The sequence below is a fragment of the Medicago truncatula genome, chromosome 2, assembly GCF_003473485.1.
Source record: "Medicago truncatula cultivar Jemalong A17 chromosome 2, MtrunA17r5.0-ANR, whole genome shotgun sequence".
In the NCBI taxonomy this organism is placed as follows: domain Eukaryota; kingdom Viridiplantae; phylum Streptophyta; class Magnoliopsida; order Fabales; family Fabaceae; genus Medicago; species Medicago truncatula.
Genome location: NC_053043.1, coordinates 10,642,348 through 10,663,966, shown reverse-complemented (window position 1 = coordinate 10,663,966; position 21,619 = coordinate 10,642,348). Strand labels below are relative to the sequence as shown.

At 32.4% G+C, this 21,619-nt stretch overlaps 2 protein-coding genes across 2 annotated transcripts; both read left to right on the top strand.

Annotated features, from left to right (window-relative positions):
• Window positions 1-864: 864 nt before the first annotated feature.
• Window positions 865-4,583, top strand: LOC11413609 (kinetochore protein NDC80 homolog). Its single transcript, XM_003594384.4, has 4 exons — window positions 865-2,056; window positions 2,414-2,660; window positions 3,212-3,358; window positions 4,042-4,583. The coding sequence occupies exons 1-4, from the start codon at window positions 972-974 to the stop codon at window positions 4,288-4,290; spliced, it is 1,728 nt and encodes a 575-aa protein (XP_003594432.1). The 5' UTR covers window positions 865-971; the 3' UTR covers window positions 4,291-4,583.
• Window positions 4,584-7,423: 2,840 nt separating this feature from the next.
• LOC11416672 (ferric reduction oxidase 7, chloroplastic) lies at window positions 7,424-14,538 on the top strand. The gene is made up of 9 exons (XM_003594382.4): window positions 7,424-7,955; window positions 8,175-8,268; window positions 8,623-8,817; window positions 10,980-11,214; window positions 11,360-11,687; window positions 11,778-12,045; window positions 12,216-12,471; window positions 12,735-13,167; window positions 14,030-14,538. The coding sequence occupies exons 1-9, from the start codon at window positions 7,712-7,714 to the stop codon at window positions 14,197-14,199; spliced, it is 2,223 nt and encodes a 740-aa protein (XP_003594430.1). The 5' UTR covers window positions 7,424-7,711; the 3' UTR covers window positions 14,200-14,538.
• The last annotated feature ends 7,081 nt before the right edge of the window (window positions 14,539-21,619 follow it).

Here is a 21,619-nt window from a genome sequence, read left to right as displayed (position 1 = left end):
ATCATTCAAAGAGCAGCGTCAAGCCTCTCAGCATATCTGAAAGCTAATGCGAAAGTATCAGAAACTGGCTCCTCCCATTCCAGTGTTGTTTCCACAAACCATGGCAATCATGCTTCCTCTTCGGAAAAATGGAAACGTCCTGATCATAGCTTCGTAAAGGTTAATACCGATGCCAATTTGCAAGTCCAAGGAAGGTGGGGTTTAGGATGTATCATCAGAGGCGAGGATGGTAATGTGAAGCTATCGGCGACTTGGAGCAGGAATGGTTTTTATTGTGCAAAAACGGCGGAAGCTTATGGAATTTATGCCGGAATGGTTCTTGCGGTGTTTGCAGGTTTTCGTAAGATCATTTTTGAAAGTGACTGCAAAAATGTTATAGAGAAGCTCAAAGACCCTGTTTTAAAAGATAGAACTTACCTTGGAGCTATCTTATGCGAAATCTGCTTGCTTAGTGGTCAGTTAGATGATTGTAGATTTCATTTTATTCATAGGCAGGGCAATCATGTGGCACACACTTTAGCCCAACTTGCCCATGATAAACCTAATAATATTTGGTGGGAGTCTGTTCCTAACCAAGCCCAACCTATGTACATTCATGATCTAATTAATTAATTCAATCAGTCTTTTTTTTCAAAAAAAAAAAAAAAAATATTAGAAGATTGATTTTGCAATCGATTACCGATACATCTTGTTGTCTGCTTGTAATAATATGTAATTTCTATAATATTTAGTTACATTAAATAAAAGTTTTTTTTGACAGGGGATTAAAAAAAAAGTTATTAATTAAATAAAATAAAATATTCCACTCCACGATTTAAAAATTAAAAATAAATCCGCTCCACGTTTCTTGAAGCTACTCTCCCTCTTCCGACACAAAATTCAAGTCTCACACACAACATACCCGTTGCATTCAACAACAAGAAGAGGGAAACCTCTTCATTTTCATTTTCAAATTCATCACTCACTCCAAAATGAGACAACCCACCACCACCCACCGTCGCCAACCCAAAGACACCTACCCACCACCAACCCCTCTCAACCACCGCGACTCCGACATCAGTCTCGTCAGCAGCCGCCCCTCCTCCGTCGGAATCCCCTCTTTCGACCTTTACAAAGACCGCTCCTATCAACAATCCGCCGTCGCAACCATCAACTCCTTCCTCTCCTCTCACAATTTCCACATCTCTTTCAAATCTTCTCCTTCCCCTTCCGCTAAACAGATCCACGAAACCCTAATTTTCCTTACCAAACTCCTTGAATTTCCTGTTACAAAACTCGAAGACGATCTTCCTTTACTTCTCAAACTCTTCAACTACCCTTTTAAACTTAATAAATCCATTCTTAAAAACCCTGCTACCCCGCATCAATGGCCTTCAATGCTTTGTCTTATTCATTGGCTTGTTCAGATTTGTAATTTTAACTTATCTCTCTCCAATTCCTCCAGTACAACAACTATTCTTCATAACAATAATATTCTCTTTGGATATTGTTTGAATAGTTATCTTAATTTTATTAGAGGCGATGACGAGGCTATTCTTGATATGGAGGATCAAATTCGCCAAAAGATTCTTCATGAGAAATCTGTTGCTCAGGAGAAGCTGGCTGCTGTGGAGCTAACTGTTGTTGAATTGGAGGCGCAATTGGAGGAAGTGAGATCCGCGCCGTCTAAGAAGGATGAGCTTGAGAAAGAGAAGGCTGTGTTGGAAGGTGATGTGAATAAGTTTCATAAGATAATCGAGGAGTTTGGGTCAAGGATTGATCCGCTGGAGAGGGTTTTGATGGAGAAGGAGAAGCAATTGGAGGCTAAGGTGGTGGAGAATGAGAGGATTGTTGAGGAGAATGAGGAGCTTAAGAGTAAAGTGGAGTTGCAGACTTTTAATGCGAGAGATGTGGATAGGATGAAGAAGGAGTTGCAGGCTGCTGAGAGGGATGCTAGTGAGGCGGAACTTGCTAGAAATGCTTGGGAGGAGAAGTGTTGGGAAGTTGATAGCACTCTCGCGCATAAGATCAAAGACTTAGAGGCTCTCTCCATCGATTGCAACCTGGCCCTTAGGAGGTTCTTTTATTTTCTTCATGTATTTTACTGTGCCCCATTTGTTTTATAATCATTTGTTAAATTGCTGCTATAGTATAGCAGATTTTGGACCAACCGCTATTGTTTTGAGATACGTTATGTTATATAGTACAAAATGTTGTCAAATAGTGGTTGTTATAGTGGTGCTATAGCACCATTGCATAGCGAAATTTAACAATCCTCTATTTTACACTATCAGCAATTGAAAACACTGATCATATTTACTAGTTGAATGTGCACTGTTTGGCTATTTGTTTTAGACTAGACAAATTCATTCGCTGTGTTAATCTTAAGAGGGAATTAATTACTAAGCAAATGTTTCATTTCATGTGCTTCTAGGTTGAAGATTGGTAATGACATTCAGTATGTGTTGAATCCCAAGGGAACCACGCCTGCTGAAATCATGGGTTTTGATTACAAAGTCATGCTGAAGCCTGTACTTGAATCCTATGCTGATGACATCAAGAGAAGTTCGGTGGTGAAATTGGAAGAGTTGGTTTCCCTTCAGAAAAAGTCCGCTGAAAATGCTGCTAGGCTTGAGGGGAAAAGAAATCAACTTGCTGCACTGCAGTCACGCATTGATCAAGTAAGTGTATTTTTTCATTCTTAGTACTGATTTTAATACTTATTGTGCGATGTGTGCTTGTGCATTACATGAAGGACATGAATCCTAATTTTCTTAGATTGATTATTGTCGAATTTGATGTACTGAGAGAGTGAGTTTGGATAGAGATTGATTATGTGTGAACAGTGTGGTATCAGAGTGGTGCTGGCCTGAAGGAATTAGAATGTGGAAGCTGATGCAGGGGTAATGTTGTTGAATTGATGGCTCATGCCTGTGTTTCTTACTTGTTGCACTACTGTCTACTAGTTCTTATTTATGTTTTTAGTTGTTATCTTTACACTTAGAGAAAATGATATAGTATGTGACCGGAAAACAAAATTAAAATACTATTAAAAGGAAAATTCTTTGCTGTAGATGACAAATCAAGTTCATACCGACTCTTCCTTTTTCTGACAATGTTTATGTTACACTCTTTGTTGGAGTTAGAAGGGCATTTGAAACATAAATTGTCTTGCCTTGTAAAGACTGTTGTTTGACTTTTCTTTTCTACTGCTTGTTGATTTATTCACTAGCTGGAAACTCAAAGGGACATGATAAAGAAAGAAACACAGGACTACAGAAATAGATGTTCTGCCGAAGCTAAGAAGATATCGGACGATATCCAGCTAGCTGATCATGATGTGGGCATTATGGAAAGAGAGGCAGCTGAGGTTCTAAAGGTAAAATCCGGATTCTTATTTTTATCTTTAATAGTAAAATCAGTTGTATTTGAACCAAATTGGGGTAAAAGGCGTTGGTAGTTGTTATATGTATTGAATATTTGAACATCTGTTTGTCATTGTTATGTTTATTGTGTTTCAATGAACTTGGAAGGTGACCAAAATTTGCTGTAAATATGCATTCCACATTGATTGGCCAATTTCGTGCCAGTTTAGTTTTTGGATTTTTTCCTAAGATGCTAGTTGCTACCCATTGATCTTGTGTTTCAATCATTTTTTTGGCTGTATTATACTGTGCAAGAATATGAGTGCATAATTTGACATAATTTCTTACTTCCGCAACTAGCATGTTTTTCGTACTGTGTTGAATCCGTTCCTTTTTATTGCAAGCTTTGGCTTACCCTAGTAAATGATAATCAAACTGGGAATGTTGAAGAAAAAAGGCACACTAAATGTTAATTGCATATCTATATTTGTGATATGTAACATGTAACTTGCAGTTATATATTTGTAGTAACGAGTTAGTTCAAGGGCCATCAAGCTTAAACTATCTCCAAACTTAGCAACATGGATATTTCAACATAATATATACTATGCTTTTCTTTGCTGAATACCTCATTTTAAATCTTTCCTAATTTATGTGACAACATTGTATCTAATGAACTTTTTATATTGTTGTCAAGGCATCTGAATTGAAGTTGCAGGAAACAATTAGACAAACTGATGAAGAAATTCAAATGCATGCCGGTGAACTTTTTAAGTTGATTGATGCCGTCTCAAAGTATAAAGAACATGTGGGATCTAAAGTTTCAGAGATTAGAAGCGGGCTATCGGAAACTGTAACTGAAGTCTCAAATATATACAGAGATTCATTCCCCGAAAAATATAGTTATATATTGGAGGCACGCCGTAAAATTCAGAGAATTGAATGAGCGAAGCTTCATGTTGACACAGTCTTCTTAGTTCCTGCTTGCTTCACTTGATTGTTCTACTTTTAAATATGAGTATGTGGTTAATTGAAAGTAGGTGTTAGTATTGGGTTGTAACTAGTAGTCATTAAATTTAATGACTGTGTCTAATCATTGTCTCAGCCTCCATATTTTGCTCTTGTATTCACCTTGTTCCATCAATTTGATGTAAAGATGCTGCTGATTGAAGAAAGATAATAGAAAATGTAGGCATTCGATTTTATCTATATCTATGCTACGTATAACAATATATTCTATTTGGTGTTGTATTTTATTTTTCTAATTTTATCCTTCGTTTAGACATTTTATTTATTTATTTAATGCAATTAAATAATTAATTTTTATATGTATAATCTATATCTATACCCCCTTTCAAAAAAAAATAAAAAATCTATGTCTCTATACCCATTTATAAAGAGGATATCAAGTTTCTGTGTAGCTTTTATTCTTTCAATTTTACTCTTTATTTAAACTATTTTATTTATAATTTTGTCTTTTTCTAATCAACGAGTTGAAAATTTAATATCCAGATATATAAAGCAACCAGTGAACCTGTTCTTCATATGCCAATGCTTACATGACTTTTTTCTCAGTAAACAAAAAAAATTGAGAAAATCTTATATTATTAAGGGTTAAATATGTTTTTGGTCCTTATAAATATATTAACTTTTTGTTTTAGTCCCTCTAAAATTTTCCTTCAATTTTTAGTCCCTATAAAATTTTTAATCTTCACTTTTGGTCCATCTTTTAAAGTAAACTCATATGTAGAATTCATATTATTTAATAAAATTTTCCATAAAAATTCAAAATATTATAAGAATCACTCCAAAAAAAATTCAGAATTTTTTAACAAAACATGAATTTAATATAAATTTTTATATTTTTTATGGTTAAAAATTCATATTTAATTTGTGTTTTGTTAAAAAATTCTAATTTTTTAAAGTAATTTTTTTAGAATATTTTACACATTTCTGCATAATTTTATTAAAAAATACAAAAATTAAATTAAAAATAGGGACCAAAAGTAGTGATTGAAAATTTTATAGGGACTAAATGTTGAAGGAAAATTTTATAGGGACTAAAACGAAAAATTAACATATTTATAAGGATCAAAAACATATTTAACCCTATTATTAATATAAAACATAATTGTTCAAATATCATTGCTCTATTCTTTTTGTGTGTGATAGAATTTAAAAGGAGGAGCTAAGAATTGTAGTATTTGCATATGAACAAGGCAAAACTAAAGGCAGACAAGCCAACACGTAGGAGTACTTTGGGTCCACGAACAACAAGTGGACCTCCTTCTCCTAATGTCAATTTGTCAATTCCTAGCTTTCAATTTATCATTTGGAATAAGTTTGATTTTAAATGATTCTTAGACTCTCAAACCTCAATATACCACCATTGGAGAGAAAATGAATAAAACTAGTAGTGTGATAGGTTGATTTTTATTTTTGATATATAGTGATAAGTTGATAATGCGATAGAAAGTGAGAAATAAATAGAAAACAATATGTTAAAAAAGAGCTCTATCATTTATCACGGTTCGTTTCCCTTCTAGACACCATCACTTCTCTTATTTATTTGTAGCCTTGCACAAATATATGGAAAATGATCTAGGTACATCCATACATCACATAGATATAATAAAAAAAAAAAAAAAAAAGATCTTAAATGAATTTTAAAAAAGAAAATTAAGAGGAAATGAATGTTAAAAAGTTGAAGGTATTTTGGATAAAAAAAGAAAAGAAAAAGTTGAAGGTATACTCTGTCATTATGAGAAATCATAAAAACATCTCATTTGATGGTCTAAATATGTGTCTTACCTCACCATTGCTTTGGTACATTTTTTTTTGACAAAAATAAATTATATTGATTCATTCAAATTTAAATTGATAGAGTATATCGATACAATGAAAATCCGCTAAAAACGAAAAAGATGAATCTGTGAACAAACTCACATCATCCATGTTAATAGCATAAAACGGCAAAGTATTAAAGCCTATACATATGACTATATTTAAGTCTTCGGAATACCCTTGTCTCCGGATCTGCAACGTTGATGACTCCAAAGTCATTGATTTGATCTGCACTGGATCAAAGCTGATCTGACACTCTGAACCGAACAAATACCCGAACAAAACAAGAAAGACAAACAACGTCGCACAAAGACGACGAACAAAACAACGTCGCACAAAGACGACGAACAAAACAACGTCACACTAAGACGGAGAACAAAACAACGTCACACTAAGACGGAGAAATCACGAAAGCAAAAACGAAATAGATGTGAAAATCACTTATTTCAATAAAAGGGAAATAGAAAAAACAAGTTAGAGGGGTGATTTTGGGTCAAAAATTGACCCTAAATCACCCCTTTTTGGTGGATGAAGATGAAGAAACTAGGATTTTGGTGACCGCTACTTGGTGCATTGTTTTTTAATATATTATTTTTTGAAAGAATTGTTTTTTAATATATATATATACTATTGCTTTTGCATATAGTTTAATACTGGAAGTGGGTTATGTACCACTGTACAAAATCATCAATAACCAAAAACAAATTCATTAATAAAGCGAATCGGGTGTTGTTCAACAACGTCGTGCGCTTTCTTGTGTTGAGTTCCTTGTGCTGTATAGCAGAGCTCTATTTCATTTTCTCTAGTTTTTAAAAGGAATAAAACTAACTAATACTTGTTCATAAGTTTAACTCAGTTGATAAAACAATAAATAATATATGTAAGGTTTGGGGTTCGAACTCAAACATAAAAAAAAAATAACCAACTAAAACTTTGTACCCAAAAACAAAAAATAAACCCACCCAACTAAAACTGCTTCTGTAAGTAAAAAAAAAAAAGGTAAAATCAAAATTATATTTTTTGAACAAGTCATAATTATAATTATAAATTATGTTACTTCAAAAAAAAAAATGAGACATTATCTACTGGAGTTTTGTGAATCACTAACGTCGTAACCTTAACTGATAAAAATCCTTGTCACTTACTTTGATATGATGTGAAATCACACGTTCACTTTGTTCTGTTGCTCATAATGTCTTCACCCTTCACCAAGACACGTATCTTCTCTTTTATGTAACACTAAACAATGTGTCCTTTCACTTCATGTTACAAGGTTGATGTATAGTACTAAATACTTTGTACCCTCTACTATATTATCCCCACATTAATTAAATTTCATTTCATATGGTCCACAATTTCCCAACATTTTTTATGATCCTCAAATTTCTACCTTAATATTATCATGGGTTCCACAATGCTTTCATCCTTTTCCTTCTGCCACTTACTATTTTTATGTGTTTGTTCTTCATCAAAAAACTGCATTTTGGTGTACTGATTAAGAGTTTGAGTAATTTCTTGTAATTATGGAGAAAAACTCTGTTGATTATAGTCCTTTGCTTTCTAAGCAAGGTGATGAAACTGATGGTTATGTTAAAAAGATTTCACCTAATTTTGTTGTGTCAGCTACCAAATGGACTCTTAGGACTTTGATTTCCATAATCTTTATTATATGGGCTGCTTTCATTTTTCTGTTACCATCAGAATCTGTGCATGGATTGTTCTCAAAATGGCTTAATTTCAGCAGTGAAACTTCCTTTGGAATCACAGGTAATACATATTTTTTTCTTCTATTTTGGTTTCTTGGTTTAAATATGTGTTTGATTCTTGCATGTATACTATCTTGATTTTTTTTTAATATACTGTAAAGTTAAAGTTTTTGTCATGATTCTAATCTTTGCAAATATATGTATTTTTAGTAATGTATTTAATCTTGTTTTTTCACTATGTGGCGTGAGTTCAAAGCTAAACTACTTGTGTGTTGTGCAGGAAGCATTTTACTGATTCTCAGTGCTCCTGTTCTTGCAATTGCATTTCTTGCCATTGCATACCTAATTATTTCTGGGGAGGATCAGCTTCCTGAGTATGTGATTTCTACATACTTTCCTTATCTGTGCACTGGATTAATTGAATTTAATTTGTATACACTATCAGTGTAAATATCCAATCATGTTTCATTATTATGTCATTTTGCTATATTAGTTCCTAAAATATCTCTACAGATACATATGCAAGGAGATGCGATTGAATGCATGTGTAGAAGTTTTTTACACTGAGACTGAGATAGTGCATACCAATTAAACTCGAATTAATTTCATCTTAAGGCTTTAATATATATATATCAAGGATTACTTACACATGAATAGAAGGCAAACGGGCAACAAGCTACGCCGCTAGACCTTTTTTATATTGTTTTTGACATGGATTTTGATGGCAGGAAGAAGAATTCCAAGTATCCAAGATTTCGCCTATGGACTTTTCCTATCCTTATAAATGGACCATTTGGGGTTGTTTCTGCAACAGAGCTCATTGGAATTGTCATTTTTTTAGCTTATGTTATTTGGGCTTTCTATGCTTATACTATGCAGGCTCTTGCAGCTATGTCTGATCAGTTATCATTTAGAGCCAAGAGGTACTGCAGTTTTGAACCATTTCTTTATTTTCAGAAATTTATTTGAAGATGCAAATTTACTTTGATTAATGGCTGTGCATGAATTTTTTTTTCTTTAGCCTCTTCACACCAGTCCTTGGAACTTTAAGGAAAAATGAGGAATCAACCCGAATATACTAATAAAAGAAACTTAGATGAAATAACTGGATGATAGCTCAATCATAGGTAGGCATGATGAGCAACTTACCATGATGAGCAACTTAATGTGCAAACAATCTTCATAAGATCATCCAGTAAATTCAGTGCTACTTATAAAATATTCACAAGATCATCACAGCTAGGTTTGGTGCTACTTATATTTGTAGATTAACTTACCATGATGAGCAACTTAATGTGGCCCAACATATGTTGTTAAGTAGTGAGATTAAGATAACACTCAAGTGATGAAATTTCAATATGAATCGGACTTGGAGGTTCACAGTCTCTCAGAAGTGCTTTAATTTTGATATTTGACAGTGCTTATTAACCACGGCCAACAATCCTCTCCATAAACTGAAAAATTAAAAAGGAAACTTCATGCACCCAAATTTTGAGACTTAGACTTCTATGCTGAAGTGAGCAAGAACTTGAATTCTTTGTTTAAGCCACAGTTTGCAAATATTTTTCTATAAATATGCATATAAGAAACTTTCCCTAGTTTGTTTTTGTTAAAGAGTCACACATCGGACAAAATATGGCTTTGAACACGTGTTTATAAATGGGGGCAATCAGCGGTGAAGCTAGCAATATTTTCATGAGGTGGCCACATATAAAGAATTTTTTTTTAAGCTAATCTAACCAAGTAGGCAAAAAAAAAATCACAATAATTATTACTTATATAAAATGTTCTTCATAAAATATCCACTTGATTCAACATGAACGGATTATACCAAAAAAATGCGGTAACAACAGATTGTACCAAAAAAACCACAATAGAATAACGGATTGTACTCTAACCAAAAAGGTAGCATGGGAAACAAAAGATAGCATCTTTTTTTATGAGAATACTCTAACCAATAAGGAAATAATTGAAACCAAGAAGCTTGAAAACGACGAGGATGATCATCATTTGATAAAGGATATGTTCTAAGAATAGGTTGGCATGGCCCATGTTTAAGATAGGCACAACGAATTTCATCTCTTTGATTTATAGGAAAGTCCCAAATCATCGGTTGCAATTCTGGATCTACTTCAATTTGAGAACGACTCATTTCTTCATGACAAAGTCTTTGGCGTTTTGGCTCAGATTGTTCTTGTTCTTGAGGTGAAATAATGAGATTGGATGCTTCAATTGGAGAGGAACTACTTGGAGCATTTGGATCGATTCTTTTTAAAGAAGTTGTCAATAGTTTTCATTTTACTCATACCTAAGATAATAAATCAAATAAACATAAGAATTTGTGTTGTTTAAATGTTGTCACAAAAAAAGAAAAGAACCAGAAGTAAAACTATATAGTATAATTAACCTAATTTGCTTTTCCTAACCCAAAACCAATTTTTGATGAAATTGCTAAACTAAACATAAAAAGGTACAAAACCTAACTATAGAAATATAGTAACCATAAAAATTGTTACCTATAATTGAATTATTTTATTTGTTAAATAAAGCAAAGATTGTTATTATTTATTATTTATCTCTTTTGGGTGTTATTCTTCCGGTTCCTATACGACATGATTAAATAATTTGAAGTTCGACCGAAAGCTAAATAAAGATGGAAAGAATTATTTCACTTAAAATAAAATTTGGGATAGCTAAATATATATTATTAGGGGTAGCTAAAAATAAAAATATCCCTACTCGCTCAAAAAATATTTTTTTTTGGGGTAGCCATGGCTACCTCTCCCTTACACTAGCAACCGCCCCTGGGGGCAATCCTCACCTCACAAGTCGGTTTTGTAAGGATGAGTTAGACCCCATTTTAAGAGTTTTAACTTTTAAAACAAGAATCTTGACATGGATTTTATATATCGTCTCCTTTTGCTTCAAATTGATTTTTTCCTGTATCTTAAGTATTACCGACAATAGTCATTAGCATGGAACAAAGTGTTTGGCTTAGAATTAGAACCTTTGCAATGATCATGTAATTTTAAACATGAATGAATATGATAAGTTAATTTACCTGGTTTACTTAACTTTTTGTCAGCTTGCACATGTTGGAAATTTTGGGACTCCGTTCGGGCGGGATTGGATTAATGTGCTTGGCGTTTTTATTTATACCGATTTCAAGGGGATCTGTTCTTCTCCGCTTCATAGATATCCCTTTCGAACATGCTGCAAAATATCATGTATGGCTAGGACACCTCACAATGGTGATTTTTACTCTCCATGGACTCTTCTATGTTATTGAGTGGCTAATGGAAGGTCACCTAATTCAAGAAGTGAGTCTTCTTTGATGGATCTCTTTTCTTGAAGATAGTTCTTATTTTATGCGCAGAATATCTACATTGTTATCCTAAATCCTTCATAGGTAGTTGTTGATCTAACCATTTACTCATCTTTACATAATTTGGTCCACCTTTGCAGTTATTAGAATGGAAAGATATTGGTGTTGCCAATCTAGCAGGAGTTATCAGCCTTGTAGCTGGTTTGTTGATGTGGGTGACCTCGCTTCCTGGAGTGCGGACGTGGAATTTTGAGCTGTTTTTCTACACTCACCAATTATACATAATCTTTATTGTGTTTATGGCTTTGCATATTGGCGACTTTATTTTTGCTATGGCTGCTGGACCAATATTTCTTTTTGTGCTTGATCGATTTCTGAGGTTTTGCCAATCAAGAAAGACAGTGAATGTAATCTCGTCGAGGTGCCTTCCTTGTGGCACTGTGGAAATGGTCCTGTCAAAACCACAAAGTAAGTATACTTATTTGTACCTTTTTTTTTGCATAAATTTGCATATCATTACCATATATAACAGTGACAATATATCTTCTGAAAATGTAGATTTGAGATACAATGCCCTAAGCTTCATTTTCCTTCAAGTTCGGGAATTATCGTGGCTTCAGTGGCATCCATTCAGTGTTTCTTCTAGCCCTTTGGATGGAAAAAATCACATTGCTGTTCTCATTAAGGTTCTTGGAAAATGGACCGGGGGGTTAAGAGAAAGAATCACTGATGGTGATGCAACAGAAGATTTATCTGTTCCGCCTCATATGGTGGTAACAGCTTCGGTTGAGGGGCCATATGGACATGAAGTACCATATCACTTGATGTAAGTGGCTACATGTCGAATTATTTTTATGTTTTTAATAGAAATATTTATCTAGTCATTAATGTGCATATACTTTCAAACCAAAGTAGATTTTAAGCTAACTTATGTTCTACTAGTTCTTACTTTTTCAACTAATAAACTGATGTGATGTGTTCATTTTGTTCTCTTAGGTACGAAAACCTTATATTAGTGGCAGGTGGTATTGGACTTTCACCTTTCCTTGCTATATTGAGCGATATTCTCCATCGTGTGAGGGAGGGGAAACCTTGTCGACCAAGAAATATTTTAATTGTTTGGGCAGTGAAAAAGTCAAATGAGCTTCCACTTCTTTCAACCGTTGACATGGAAACAATCTGTCCATGCTTTTCTGATAAAGTAAATATCAATGTACATATTTTCGTCACTCGAGAGTCAGATCCTCCATTGGTTAGTCTAACTTTCTATATACAACTTTATACTTTCTTCGATTTGTGCCTTTTGGAGATATTTTGTTTTTTCACTTTGTATTTGTACTCTTGTAAAATGAACTGTAGTTTTTAAATACAGCCACGCTGCAGTCATAGATGTAGGCACAATTGGTTGAACTCTGTTATCAAATCTCGTGTGTTTGTAGTTAGTGTTTTTTCATATATTTTGAATGTTTAAAACCACGGTTACTATTCTAATAATTTGATTGTTATTATCTGCAGGAAGAGGGATACAATTACAAACCAATAAAATCACTATGCCCCTTTCCTATGCCTAGTGATTATGGAATGTCTGGTTTGGTTGGTACAGGAAACAATTTTTGGTCTGGACTATATGTCATTTCATCTACCTTAGGCTTTGTGATCTTACTTGCTTTGTTGAATATATACTATATAAATCCAGTTGGTGTGGTTATATGGTGGTACAAAGGGCTACTACTTGTAGTCTGCATGGTTGCAAGTGTTGTTATCTTTGGTGGTATAGTGGTTGGATTTTGGAATATGTGGGAAAAACAAAGTTCTCTGAAGGATAAGTCCAATAACATCAAGGTTGATAAAATTGAGCAAAATGGCTCTGTTGATCACAAGGATCTAACTCAATACAATATTGCAAAGTTAACTACCATTCGCTATGGTTCTAGGCCAGACTTTAAAGGTATGTTTTCATGAAATTTAATTTTTATTTTTAATCTTAATATCAATACATGAAAGGACTATTGTTTAGTCAAGTTTACATGTTTATAAATAAATACTTTCAGACAGACATGGTTATCAGTATCTTATGATACATGTGAGTCATATATTGACTCGATACAAAACTATATCAAATCGATATGAATCTCTAGTGTGTATCTATTTTGAACATGAATCTCATCTTGAGTCCTGATTCTCTATGATGAATCCCAATTCATTCTTATGAGTCATTACCTAAATTTAGTGTAGTCAGACACTTTTTGTCAATTTTGTATAGCGAGATACATTTTTTGTCAATAGATTATGACTTGAATCTTGAATTATTTTTAGATCAGTGAATGATATATTAGCTCATAGTGGTTGGCTTGGGATCTTGGAGTTTGCTCCTCCAGAGGTCTCAGGTTCGATTCCCTCTGGTGCCAATTTCGGTGGGCTAAGTCCATACAGAGCTTGCTCTAGCTTTAAACGGGCCCTCGCAAGTGGGCGTGGGATTGGTCCCCTCGAATTAGTCGATTAAATCGGATACCGAGTTTTAAAAAAAAAAAACGTAAAAATGTCATATCTTTATCGGTAGTGTATCTTAGGATCCGATTTGAAAAATAGGTCTTCTCATTCATAATTTGAATATTGATTTGATAACCTTGCTTTGAGATACACATACTTACTTTACATGTATAAAGCTTAATTTGAATCACTTATCATGAGCCTGGTTCTAGTCAAGTGAAGATATCTATTAGAAAACCAGTTCAATTAATTGTATGGTTAGAAGCCAGTATTAGTCCCTTTCTTTTAGAGGTTACTAATATGGAAACTTTATATTGCAGAGATTTTTGAATCAATGTCAGAGAAATGGGGCCATGTTGATGTAGGTATTCTAGTTTGTGGTCCTCCAACTCTTCAGTCAAGTGTTGCACAAGAAATCAGGTCACATAGTTTAACAAGACAACCTTATCACCCCATCTTCCATTTCCACAGTCATAGCTTTGATCTCTAGCTTCCTTCCTATAATGGAAAGATGGAAGACATACCTTCACCAATGGAAAAGCATGCATATATATTGTATATATCGTATCAGGTTCTCCGAGAGAGATTAGTCATCAGCAAATTGTCAAGTGAATATTTTGCACCTGTAATATGGCAACAAAAAAATATTTAGTGGCAAATAGAAATTCAATTATGCAGTCCATTGTAAGATAAAAAGGTACTGTAATCCTTAAAAGGTCTCTATAAGGAACTTTGAGTGGGATAATATTGATTACTCCTTATGTGAATATTATCATTAGATGTATTATGTGCAATTTCAGATATCCTATATAAGCATATCCTATATAAACATTTAATATTTGAGGTATTGTCGGATATTAAATGTAAGTATTTCTCTCATTTATAATTTGAACTTTGATTTGTCACTTACTTTTCCATTAGATTCAATCTCAATTGGTAGCGGTAGTTGAGGGAGTCTTTACTAAGTAGTACTTCCTCCGTTTTAAAATGAGTGTCGTTTAGCCAAAAAAAATTGTTTCAAAATGAATATCACTTTATATTTTCAATACAACTTTAATTTTTTTCTTCCAACTTTACCCTCAATAAATACTCAAACTTTTCTCTCTCACACAATTTTCAATACAACTTTAAGATTGTCTTGTTCTTATAAAGTAAGATTATTTTAATAAAATTGCGATGATATTTGACTATTTTATTCCATTCCTTGATCCGTGTGCAATTGGCTTAAACGATACTCATTTTGAAACGAATTGAGTAATATATATTAATTAATTACAATATTTTATTAAAAGAATGTGCAGAGGCTTATCTTCGATTGATCACAACTTTAAATCCAAAAGTGGGAGAAATGAAAAAGTAGGTGTATATAAAAAGTTTACGTGAATCTAACTCGTAATTAAATAATGAAAATTGTTACAATCATAAGAAACGTATGTATGAGTGTGTTTTTTTAGACATGTTATATTTATCTAGTTGATTAATCTATCCCTTGTCCAACCACATACCTTAGTTAAGAAATCTGAGTCAATTTCATTCTGGACCAATATACTGTTGGTATAATTATGTGTGGTTAAATATACTTTTCTTACAATAATGTATTCTAACATTCTGTATAAATTTCAACTTGACTCCTAAACTAAGTAAGCCTTCTTATATATATATATAAAAAATAAAAAGTAAGCCTTCTTATTGCTTTGAAGACAAGCATACTTAGCTTTTTTGTTGCGGAGCTTCTAGTGACATTGACACTGTTATATATGTGTTATTATCCCAAAAGCCAAGTTCTCAACACTTTGGTCAAATGTCGAGTTTTCAGTTGGTTTGATTTTTCTGATCATTATTACTACTACTTTATTATAATCACTCATGAATTGTTGGAAAAAGTTAAAATTCATTCCTATTGATGGATGAAGGTGGCGAATGCCGTTTATGAATTAGGGGTTCAAAGTTGTCTAGTGTGCCTTCTTGCTTGTTTAGGCATTGGTCAGTCTTGTTTCTTTGTGGTTTGGACGCTTTGTGTAACTCTATTCGCATTCTTTAGGCACGTCCTGTGCTGAAAATGCAACTCCGTTGTTCATATATATTTCATTTTTGCCTGTTCAAAAAAAAAACTTTGTTATGCATAACCCTTTGAGTTCTATGTAGAAGGTCAACGGTCTCTAGTGACAGGAAGCCAAAAGTGTCAAACGCAAATGGTATAAAGGCATGTTGATGGTTAGAACTCCATATATCTTGTTTGGCTACTTTGCTTCACTCGACTTTGAGGGTTTCCTAGTCCACCGTAAAAGCATCGGTCTTTAATCATACAAGTGGTGAAACCCCAGTCAAGTCCACAAATGCATGTTTTCCTCCTACCCACTCGTACACCATAACATTTGTTGGCCTAAGTGTCGATCTTCCATCTGGTAGGTCAGACAAGAAGTTCACATGCCTCTCTTTCTTCATAGAAGCTCCCACTTGTTTGAATACATCAAAAAAGGTATCACTAACAAAGTTATGCATGTATTTAAAGTTGGAAAGCTCCTTACAATAAGTTTCATGCTCTCCAAAGGTATCCAGGCACGTCTTTTGGTAAACGGGCACACCTCATCAATAAAAAATAATGAAATCATGAGATGATATATGAGGATAGTACTGTATTCTACTAGTGACATATGCTAACTCATAAATGCAACAATTATTCATATAAATTCAAGGTGCTACTTCATCATTAATCCAAAACATGCATAGATCCTAACTTGTAAATTAATATTACATATAAATTGAATATTAATTCAATTAGTTAGAATTATAAAAAAAAAAATACTATATATTCTTATTTTTTTTATCTATATGTTAAACAAGTTATATCCGGTTGGTAATATTTTTTTAACCTTTCAAGTCAAATTTTGTTTTTTAAGTAATTAGGTCAATCACATTATTTTTACGTCATTAGCGGAAAATAACATAAAAACAATTAAGTGACATACCAAAGAGAAGAAAAAGGTGATCAATGACATCTTGTCACTTTTTATAATGAATAAAAATATTTAAGATATTTTTATACAAAATAGGAGGATTTTATTACAAAAAAAGGTATCAAAAAATTAAAATGGGTTCTTTTTATTATTTTGCGATGAACTCATGATTTTCTAGAAAAGCTTTGACAAAAACTAGTCTACAATCAATGTGAACTTTTCCTAAAATCATGTTCTAAGAGAGTTTAAAGATAGTTAAATGATTATATAATATAAATAGATTGACAATCCACTTTGATATACAAAACATAAACTTTTATTTCTATATGATCATATCATAAGCAACATTTAATAATTTAAGCATGAGAAATAAGTGCAAAGGCAATAAGGCTAAAGATCTCCGATGACTTGTCCAAAACAATTGCTGGATAATTGTTAGAAGCTGAACCATTATTAGCGGAAAGTGTGAGCCTATAATTGATGATGGTCACATTGTTCCCAAGATTGGATATACCATTGATGACTTTCTCGAATTTCAGTTTTGCCTTAGTATGTTGTTTGTTGTACTCGGTAACAGCAAAAGTGGCAACTTTAATCACCTCTGAATCATTGATGTCTACAAAGGTAGCTTGATTGGTTGTTGCTAAGGCAAATAGAACAATGAGAATAAGAATAAGAGATTGAAATCTCATGATGCTTATTGTAATTGTTATCTTTTCAAGATTCACAAATCTTATTGGTGTGAGTATGCATTAATCGTATTGGTTGTTATATATAACACACAAATTATATCATGATGGTATTTTTTTTTACTGGTTGAAATAAATATAATTAAGTCAAATCTATATTTTTGACTCAATTCAGTCAAATCTATTAAATTATAGAATACATGGAATATTTATTCATCTAATTATATTTTAAAAATATTTTTTATTCTTCTTCATTTTTTTTATCTATACTGCATCCAAGTTATATAAGTTAATAATATTCTTTTACTAGTGAAAATAAATATAATTAAGTCAAATAATATTTTCTCACCTGAGTCAAACCTATTTTTTTTTACAAAGAAGTCAAACCTGTTATATTATATATGTAAAATAATATTACATATAAATTGAATATTAATTCAATTAGTTTTAAATATAAAAAAATATACCATATATTCTTATTTTTTATCTATATGTTAAACAAGTTATATTCGGTTGATAATATTTTTTTAACCTATGTTTTTTTAGATCACATATATTTTTTTGAAGGAAGGTCAAATATGCTGTTGTATATAAATTAAGATCAAGTATAAGTTGAATATTAATATTACCCAAAAAAAATTGAATATCAATATCCTTAATAATAATTATGAAAAAATTATTACCTATTCTTTTTCATACCGAGAATAATATCTATTCTAGAAAGTAGTTATATATTTATAGTGGTGACGTAGAGATGAGAGATAAGAGTGGGAGGACAAAATTGGAATGAGGTGTTAAAAAGTAGATGACAAAATAGACAAATTGGGTATCAAGATTGGGAAACAGGGATTGCATGACTATCTTTGAATTTATAATAACAGATAGATTATAGACTATTATTATTATATATTAACTTTTACAATTTTTACCCCTGAAAAAATCATTATCACTTTTGTTTAGAAAAATATAATAAATTAAATTTAAATAATTGATTAATGACAAACAGTTCTTCCGTGTATGAATTATATCTTTCAACTATATTGTTTAGTGTATAAATAATTAAGTGACTTATAAAAAAAGAACATTAATTTTGCAATCACATTGTTTTTAAGCCATTGGCAGAAAATAATATAAACACGATTCAGGTGACAAAGAGAATAAAAAGTTGATCGATGACATCTTGTCACTTTTTATAATGAATAAAAATGTTTAAGATATTTTTATACAAAATAGGAGGATTTTATTACAAAAACAAAAAATTGATAAGTATCAAAAAATTAAAAGGGGTTCTTTTTGTCATTTTGCAATAAATATAATTAAGTCAAATCTATTTTTTTTTACTCAATTCAGTCAAATCTATTAAATTATAGAAAAAAAGATTACATATGCGTTGAATATTTATTCATCTAATTATATTTTAAAAATATTAAGATATTCTTCTTCATTTTTTTTTATCTATACTCCATCCAAGTTATATAAGTTAATAATATTCTTTTACTAGTGAAAATAAATATAATTAAGTCAAATAATATTTTCTCACCTAAGTCAAACCTATTATCTTTTGCTTATGTTTCTTTAATAAGACAAGTGTAAATGACACTTTTGTTGACCCCTTATCATGCTCACGATTCCTACGCCACAATTCCAAGCTATTCTACATATTCGGATTATTGTGTGATTCATGCTCGTTCTCATGCGCAACCAATATCGAGTTGTTGTCACCTGACACCAATGCACTCATTGTACCTTCAGTCGAGGCAACTACCAGATGTTGTCCTTCCAATATCTGTGTTGGACTCGCAACATTCTTGCAACTAATCTGAACTACATCCTTATTTATATGGGTGACTGGAATCTGAGTTTGTCCTGGAGAAGAGAAATCTGATGGCGAACCTATACGGAATGCAATGTGCACGTCATTATGTGCTACCATATGTTGGACTAGAGAGGGGGCGCTCCTACCTAGCAGAACCGGAGGAAACTATCCCACATGAGATCAATTGCACGTCATCGTGCTCTACCGAAGATGAATGCAGAGCAAATGCGACAAAAACCTTAGGAACACCTTCTTGAGACTTATGAAGCGTTAGCTCCATGCCATCTGAATGCACGTCATCATGCTCAACCTCGGAAAACCAATTCCAACACAGTAATAAAGGGTTGGGGCAACGTACCCTGTGGAATTTCGTCCGAAACATTATGTAAAGCAAAACTAAAAGAATTGGCAGCAACATCTGTAATATGTGTAGCAGAATGAGATATTGTCTGTCCTTGAATCACTACAGTGGTTGTAGAAGAGGGAGCTGCAACATCAACAATTGCCAAAGAGGTACCCGTAACTCCTTGCGTTGAAGTAGAGGCACCTACATCACTATGATGCTCGTGGGGCTGCCAAGTAGGAATTGGTCTTGGATTCATCTCTGCAACCATTGGTTTCTTGACTCGATCTGGTTTCTCCGTTGCCGCATCTGGGTGCAGCCACTTACAAGTAGCAACATTGTGACCAATTACATAACAGTAGTGGCAGAAACGAGGTCTCCGCTCGTATTGAACTTCAACCTTAAATGCAAAACCTTCCCATTCCACAAGAATCTCTTTCTACACTTTCTTAGATGAATCAATGTCCACTGAAATTCTCGCATAGTGACCAAAAGCCTTGTTACGTGTCGGAGTATCCACCTCAACGAGAACTAAAAATGTCACAGGCACTAAAAAGTATGATTTTATTTTGTAGAGACTAAAAACAAAACTGTGAGTATTTATAGGGACTAAAAACTTAATTAAACTTTTTTTTATGCTAACTTTTTTCCTTTCATTTTTATCTCTCGTTTAAACTATTTCATCATCATTTTTACAATATCATCTAAATTATCTATTAAAAATTAGATGACTCCCATTGAAATCGAATTAACGATACTAGGAAGAACAATACACAACAATTGGAACAGTATTAGCATGGTAAACATATCTTTTTGACCTTATTCGCGGTAGACTTAAGAAAAAAAAGACTAGCAAAATTATAAAAATAACCGCTTTTAATTTTTTGATACATGTCGTTTTTTGTGCGTAAGAAAATCCTCTTTTTGTATAAAAAAATACTAAACATTTTTATTAGTTATAAAAAAATGACAAGATGTCATCGATCAACTTTGTCTTTTTATTTTATTTTATAAAAAAAATGTGAGCAATTAGTCAATTTGCCCCTTGAATTTGTAGGTTTCGTCAATTTCCCTACTAAAATTAACAAAACTTCAATTACCCCCTGAAATTGCATAAAGTTAATCAATTTACTCCCTCCGTAAAAATTTTCTGTTAACTGTTTACGGTTATGATCAAATACCCCCCCTGAAATTTTGCACTTATGTGCAAAATGCACCCTAAACTTGAAAATTTATATTTTTTTTTTTACCATTGACTCAAAAGATATGGCAAACAATTAACGATTATTGATCATATAAATCTTTATGGAATGTATGTTTATGCAGCTATTGGTCATATAAATGTTTATAGAATGTATGTTACTCTCATGTGTTTTAAATATATACATATATAGAAGACTTTTTTTTACACAAGTTGGTAATTATGTTAGAGTTTGCAGTCATAAAGTACACAGGTCTTTGATAATTGTGTGTTCATAAAGAAAATTCATAGGTTAATATCTGCAGAAGGAAGAAGAAACAAGACTTAGGTTTGTGAATTTGCAACTTAATTAATGATATAATTTTTATAATGCAGAAAATGTCATATATCTATTAGCTCCAGCATGTTAAATGGATTATGTCATAGACCTTCTGCATGAAGCCGGTAGATCACATTGTACTACAAAGTTATGTGATAGATATCAATTTTCTGCTGCTATGACATTATTGTCTTGGTTTATTTCATCAGTTTGATATCTTTTTAATGTTTGATTTTTAGTTTTACCTTCTTTGTAAAAAAATTATCTTTTTAATGTCTATTTTCATGTTATTTAGTTGTTTTTTCGTTATTTTCTGCAAATGGCGCAAATATAATGTGCAGGGGCGGATCTTCTTGGGAGCCCATGGTAGCCATGGCTCCCCCTAGATTTAGTACTATATTATGCATATGATGGGGTCCGTTTGAATTAACTTATTTTAGAGTTTATATAAAACAGCTTATGCAAATACATAAGTTTTTATCTATTATTTATAAGTTTTTAAGGTAGTTTATGAAAAAAACCATTTATGAAGATACAAATTTCGTCAGCGAGAGCTTATAAATTAAAATAAAAGCTTATTTATTT

Excerpts from the sequence above, each read along its gene's own strand:
- LOC11416672 (XM_003594382.4), top strand. The coding sequence starts at position 7,712 with ATGGAGAAAAACTCTGTTGATTATAGTCCTTTGCTTTCTAAGCAAGGT. Across the intron at positions 8,818-10,979 it reads TTATCATTTAGAGCCAAGAG|CTTGCACATGTTGGAAATTT; the intron begins GTACTGCAGTTT and ends ACTTTTTGTCAG. Across the intron at positions 11,688-11,777 it reads GGTCCTGTCAAAACCACAAA|ATTTGAGATACAATGCCCTA; the intron begins GTAAGTATACTT and ends CTGAAAATGTAG.
- LOC11413609 (XM_003594384.4), top strand. The coding sequence starts at position 972 with ATGAGACAACCCACCACCACCCACCGTCGCCAACCCAAAGACACCTAC. Across the intron at positions 2,661-3,211 it reads TGCAGTCACGCATTGATCAA|CTGGAAACTCAAAGGGACAT; the intron begins GTAAGTGTATTT and ends TTTATTCACTAG. Across the intron at positions 3,359-4,041 it reads AGGCAGCTGAGGTTCTAAAG|GCATCTGAATTGAAGTTGCA; the intron begins GTAAAATCCGGA and ends ATTGTTGTCAAG.